Source organism: Morone saxatilis, unplaced genomic scaffold (genome assembly GCF_004916995.1).
Source record: "Morone saxatilis isolate NCDOM2014 unplaced genomic scaffold, NCSU_SB_2.0 Contig7, whole genome shotgun sequence".
Taxonomy (NCBI): domain Eukaryota; kingdom Metazoa; phylum Chordata; class Actinopteri; family Moronidae; genus Morone; species Morone saxatilis.
In genome coordinates, this window is record NW_023340246.1 from 11,028,225 (window position 1) to 11,034,167 (window position 5,943).

Here is a 5,943-nt window from a genome sequence, read left to right on the forward strand (position 1 = left end):
TATATATATATATATTAAAATATCTGAAATAAAAGAGTAGGCTATACGAAATTATTTTTTTTTCTCTATTGTTTTCCGTAGATCTTATATATATTACATATATTGTTTGTCTCATTTCTGGGAGGGTTTTAACCAACTGCTGATGTATTTGTGATTGTATACCTTTTTTTTAATGATTGTTGCCGCCCGTGTCTGTAGTACAAAAATGTTTCATATTTTTATATTTTAAATAACTGTAACTGTAATTCTGACAGTGTGCAGCAGCGTAATAATTTATTTTGCAGTACTTGAATATACAGAATTTAAAAGTTGATATAATAATAATAAAACTACTGAAGAAAAAAACAATAGACAGACAGTTTTGTCCCTGCTCGGCTCCCTTCGTCGACCACGTGATCTCGCGTCACATTTGTCTCTGCCTGTTAGCGGTGTAGCTGGAAGAAGAAAAAAAAAAAAACAGTTGCTTCTTTTATAACTTTTTCTATTTGAATAAAGCGACAAACATGGAGATCGGCACAGAGATCAGCAAGAAGATAAGAGTGTGTACTTTACGGGCTCAGTATGAGGATTTAACGCGAACTTACAGCCGCGTTAGGGTTGCCGTAGCGTAGACGTTGCTAGCTACCATTAGCTTACTAGCTAGCGTGTTTGCAGAATGGTAACAAGGTTTTTATTTACAAGGTCGGGGAGGTCAGCTTTATCACTAACTAACGCGTCCAGCAGACATTTAGAGACGTTTTCTTTGTTCTCTTGAGTTAACTTCTGTAGTAACTACACGTAAATGCTAAGTTACTGGGTGTTAGGTAACTGTAGCTTTGTGAATGAATGATATCAGTGCAGCACGACGCTGTCCATGAGTTGTTTAGCTTGATATCATCTCATCTGTGCTCTACTTTCCGCCTGTTTTAGGCTGCTATCAAGGGCAAGCTTCAAGAGCTCGGTGCATATATCGGTAAGTGAATGAAATGCAGATCTGGTTGCTGCTTGGTGCTCCAGTCAGACATTAAATGTTACAGCTATGTTTCCGCTCTTTGCCGATTCAGATGAAGAGCTTCCTGACTATATCATGGTGATGGTGGCAAACAAGAAAACCTCCCAACAGATGGCTGATGATCTGTCCCTTTTCCTCGGAAACAACACTATTAAATTCACAGCCTGGTACGATCAAAACTAATCACTGCCTTTTAGATTTCCCATTGTTTTTGCAGCTGTAACACTACTGTATCTCTTCTCGTCGTAACATGGCTTTGTTGATTGGTTTTTAGGCTACAGGGTGTCCTGGAGAAGTTAAGATCTGTTGCAGTCGGTAAGTTAGACGTTGAATGAACGTTTTCTACACTTTTTAATCAGCCAGTGACCCTTAGTGTCAGTGTCTCACACAAGCTGCTGTTTTCTTCCTCCGCTTGTCTGTGTGGTTGTTACAGAGCCTGCGTCCCTCAAACATCAGCTCCCGTCTGACAGTGCCGCTGTGACCGCGAAGAGCCGATCATCTGTAAGTGAAGACAGTAGACCAGAGGAGGCGAAGGTGCTGGCGGTGTCGAGCTCCCGCTCTGACAGGACTGAGGCACGCGTGTCCAGTTCCGCTCATGAAAGCAGGTGCCAGATGGAAAGCTTTAATTGTTGCGTTTTGGCCTCATGTGCTGACATTCACTGTTTATATCTCATCATCTCGAGCAGCACACGTGCCATTGTCTGCAAATTTCACACACTTCTTCTGTTTGTTATCAGAAGAGGCTCCTTGGAGAAGAGTTCTTCTCGACTCACCTCCACTGTTAAGCCCCTCATAGAGCTGCTCCCCTCAGAGGCTGTTATTGACATCAAACCGGAGATGGATGACGACCTCATTGCTGAGGACCTTGTGGAATTGGGCCCCAACCACGGTCGAACACGCGGTGCAGCGAGTAGACCCACGGCTGAAATCTACAGACCGGGTCAGAGCAGGTTTACATCAGTAAGCTCTGTGGAGACGTGTCGATCCACAGAAGGATCCTCTCACAGCAGGCAGCAGGACGGCAGAGGCAGCAGAACCTCCAGAACCGGATCCAGTAAGGTACGATTCAATGAGATGTTCACACACATGATCTTTGCGATGCTCACTTTCTGTTGACACATTGTCAGACAGGTGAGGACCCGTGATAACAATCTTCTGCCCTCTTTGGTTCAGCAGGAAGAGTTGTCACGGAAGCGTAAGGCGCCAGTAGCGAGTTCAGTGGTCCGAGTGAACCGAGCAGCAGAAGAGGACAGCGATGACGTGGAGGAGGAGGACACAGGCTACGGAGGCAGAGGCCTGTCCAGTAGAGTGTCCCTACCCTCTAAACCAGAGCGCAAGTTAGTGTGAAATACCTCATATGATATTTTGAATGATTAGATGGTAAACACGGTCATATTAGAAGGAAAACCAGGATTGTAATTCATTCTTAAACACTTTAATGACTTGTGATTAGACTTACGTAAAAGGAACAACAACAGATAATCCAGCACTGACTTAACTTAAATTCTGTTTTGAATTACGGGTCAGCTTACAGTCTTTACTGGGCTTTAACGTTGCCATTGTTTCTATTGTTTCAGACCTACTCTCCCTCCAGGCAAGCAAGCCAACAGGAATCTGATACTGAAGGCCATCTCTGAGGCTCAGGACTCAATCACCAAAACCACAGCCTACCCCACAAGTACGTTTAACGGGTTACCATGAACGTCTCAGTTGTTATCATCACTTTCATTACACTGACCTCTCTCTCCCCCCCCCCACCAGTACCACAGAGACAGACTGTTCCCGTGGCACCCCGTACTCGCTTGGCCAGCAGTGAAGAGATGACTGCGGCCATCCAGCTGGTCCAGGAGCACCTCCACAGCCTGACCCCCAGGGTTCAGGCCTACACCTCCACAGAGCTACCTCCCTCCAGAACACCCGGTACGTGAACAGTATGATTGGTGCAGCGTGTGGGGTGCCTTTTGCTGATCACTGCTTTAAACACACCGAAAAGTCAGAATCATAGTTTACATACTTACTGTTTAGAGAGGTAAACTAATGAACTAAATATTAAATGTTTTCAGTATTTGAAGTATTAGGATAACTTATCTATTCTATCATTTCAAGTGAACTAACATCCAATTTTGTATGTTTTTTTGATATTATTCTTTGTGTGTGATTATTATGTTTGTTACATTTTCTACCCAGCTCCAGTGAGATCTCTAGCTTCACGCCTCCAGTTGGAATTACCAGAGAGCAATGATGGAGGAGAGCAGAGTGACTATGGTGGGTGTTTGTTCTATGGGTTTCTTACAAATTTAAAAGTAGTAACTAATGATAAATATCCCTAAACACGCTTAATGGATCGTCTTCATGCATTTACAGTGGGATGTGTGTGTTTGTGATGTACCTCTAGGCGTTGAGGTTGCCACAGGCAGTGAAGCAAAGACCTTTGACACCCGTTCCTTCATAGTGAGTCGACCGCAACTACAAGAAGCCCAAGCCAGAAGCCAGCAGCGTCTTCAGTCTTTAAGCAAAGAGGATGTCCTGTCTGCATTGCCACGCACTGTCCAGGCCAGGTACACACACACACATTATAAGAGTATGCTCACAGATCTGTCCATTTATAAATAAGCCTTAAGTGTTATTGATTTGTCGTATGTTTTATTTTCTCTTTCCTGCTCTGTGGAATTTCCCTCTCACACTAGTAAGGAGAGGGGCGACTCTGCCAGCCCCAAGTTCATAGTGACATTAGACGGGGTACCGAGCCCGCTGGGAAATATTGCAGACTGTGAGATGGAGCTGGACGACGTGAGACCGCCCACAAAGGTGACGGAGGCGACCGCCCACGTCAACAGGGAGCCCAAAGTCAGCATCCTTCACAGACTACAGGGAGGAGTCCCATCATCAGAAGGTGTGGGGTCTGATCACAATAATTCTTTACTGTAGTTTGGTGTAATACCGGAATAATAAATACTTTATTTCTATCGCACATTTTAAACAAAGTTACAAAGTGGTTGCACACAAGGTTGTTGGCTTAAAAGCCTGGCTGTATGAAACCTTTACATTCTGTCTTCTCCTGACAGCTGACGTGATGGACATTGAGATGGCGGAGGACGATGCCGTCCCTTTAAAGAAACAGAAGGTGTTGGAGCGCTGCAAGTTCTGGCCGGTCTGTAAAAGTGGAGATGAGTGTGTGTACCATCACCCTACAACACAGTGCAAGTGAGTATAAACTGAAGACATGATGGTGGAGCTTTTATCACTGAACTCTCACTCAATCGTTTTTCATGATTTGTTTATGTGTTTTTGTTTTTCTGCAGGACTTTTCCCAGCTGCAAGTTTGGGGATAAATGCCTTTTTGTTCATCCTAATTGTAAATACGACGCCAGGTGTACCAAGCCAGAGTGCCCCTTCACTCATGTCAGCCGCAGAAGCACAGTTGCTCCCCCGCCCAGGCCAGGTACTCCTTCATCACCTCTGTGATCCAACACACACTTCTCTACCTCTCTCTGCCCACAACACAGTTTTGAAAAATGTATCTCTAACTTGACTCTCTGTGGTCACAGCCATGCAGCCAGTGCAAACCACCAGTGTGTGTCGCTTCTTCCCAGACTGCAAGAAGATGGACTGTCCGTTTTATCATCCTAAGGTAAAACCTACAGATGTGGAGCTTTGATTCTGTAATTGTAATTTGAAAGGCATGTATGATTTAGATTAAAGTGCAAGTGCTTTAGTTGATTTTTTTGTGCACTTAATCCCTTTCAAAATATTGTTCCTCTCATCTACAGCCTTGTCGCTTCGCGGCGCAGTGTAAACGATCCGGATGTACCTTCTACCACCCGACCACATCTGTGCCTCCGAGACACGCCCTGAAGTGGACAAAAACACAGAGCAGGTGAACACGTGGGAGTTATACAAAGTGAATGTCACATCATACTAAATTCCACATTTTAGCCTGTTGACAGAAATATTTCCTGCATAATCATTTTCTACAAATAAAAATATTAAGTGACTACGTTTTTAAAAACTGGTCCAATATTGAGTGAAAGTGCTGCAGCTGCATAAAGGGGTTGCAACATAATCCTACAACTTGCCGCTGACAGGCTCAGATTGTTATGGTGTCTGACAACGTCATGGAAAGGATCTCTACAGAAATAGACCTTTTTGTTCAAGAGTAAGATCATTTTTGAAACCGTCATTATATCTCCTGTCTTTCAAAGCCACCAGACTGCATTGACAAAAACGGTCATTTTGCCTCAGCAGAACACTGGAGTGTCTAGTCTACTGCTGCTTAAATCAGTTTGTGTTATTGTGTGACTTTGGTGTTTTTGTTTGTTAGTGTTATTTTGTGAATTTAACACTAACAAACTAGACCAGCAACCTTGTGTTCTATGAGATGTTTCCCTTTAAGGTTGAAATGCAGCCTCTAAAGACATTTGTATTTTTTGCATGTACTAAATGCTGTCTATCTTTCTCTCTCACAGCTAATAAAGTCCTGGGATTCTGCCAGAAGTCTGATGACGGTTAACATGTTAACATGTGGAGCTATGGAAGATGTTCTCTGTCTGTGTTGATGGATTTTCATTCAGATTTCACTGTTGTTTCATTTTATTTTAACGTATCGTTTAGACAGATTTTTAAGAGAAGTGTTTTGTAAGACGAACTGTCAGATTTTCGCTGATGCTCTCAGAATATTAAAAATACTCCACAGTGAACTTTACATTTGTCTCGTGTGATCATTTCTCATGTTCTTAACAATGTTGGCTTGTGGACAAAGACTGATGGTCATTGTTTTAATATTTTGATTAAATAATGACCCAGCCAGTAGAGCTCCAGGATCACAGCAGCATATAGCAGATGATAAAACACAGAACATAGAACCAAAGAATAAAATGTGCACTTATATTAAATAGAAAACAATGTATATGTAATGTATTTAATTCACTGTTTAAGAATGAAGGAGTTGTTCC

The 5,943-nt window shown here is 42.9% G+C and overlaps 1 protein-coding gene across 3 annotated transcripts; it reads left to right on the plus strand.

Annotated features, from left to right (window-relative positions):
- Positions 1–388: 388 nt before the first annotated feature.
- On the plus strand, positions 389–5,693 carry zc3h14 (zinc finger CCCH-type containing 14). Of its 3 annotated transcripts, none has more exons than XM_035679020.1 (17): positions 389–539; positions 910–952; positions 1,044–1,158; positions 1,266–1,306; positions 1,425–1,596; positions 1,729–2,050; positions 2,165–2,328; positions 2,569–2,669; positions 2,753–2,911; positions 3,179–3,256; positions 3,387–3,549; positions 3,679–3,884; positions 4,057–4,195; positions 4,294–4,433; positions 4,540–4,622; positions 4,762–4,868; positions 5,458–5,693. In XM_035679020.1, the coding sequence occupies exons 1-17, from the start codon at positions 504–506 to the stop codon at positions 5,459–5,461; spliced, it is 2,073 nt and encodes a 690-aa protein (XP_035534913.1). In that variant the 5' UTR covers positions 389–503; the 3' UTR covers positions 5,462–5,693. The 3 variants fall into 3 exon arrangements, with proteins under 3 accessions (XP_035534913.1, XP_035534914.1, XP_035534915.1); XM_035679021.1 differs by having other exon boundaries at positions 2,168–2,328; XM_035679022.1 differs by having other exon boundaries at positions 1,732–2,050.
- The last annotated feature ends 250 nt before the right edge of the window (positions 5,694–5,943 follow it).

Coding starts and splice junctions, on each gene's coding strand:
- zc3h14 (XM_035679020.1), top strand. CDS start 504: ATGGAGATCGGCACAGAGATCAGCAAGAAGATAAGA. Junction 2,329..2,568: donor CCCTCTAAACCAGAGCGCAA/GTTAGTGTGAAA, acceptor CTATTGTTTCAG/ACCTACTCTCCCTCCAGGCA. Junction 3,257..3,386: donor AGGAGAGCAGAGTGACTATG/GTGGGTGTTTGT, acceptor ATGTACCTCTAG/GCGTTGAGGTTGCCACAGGC.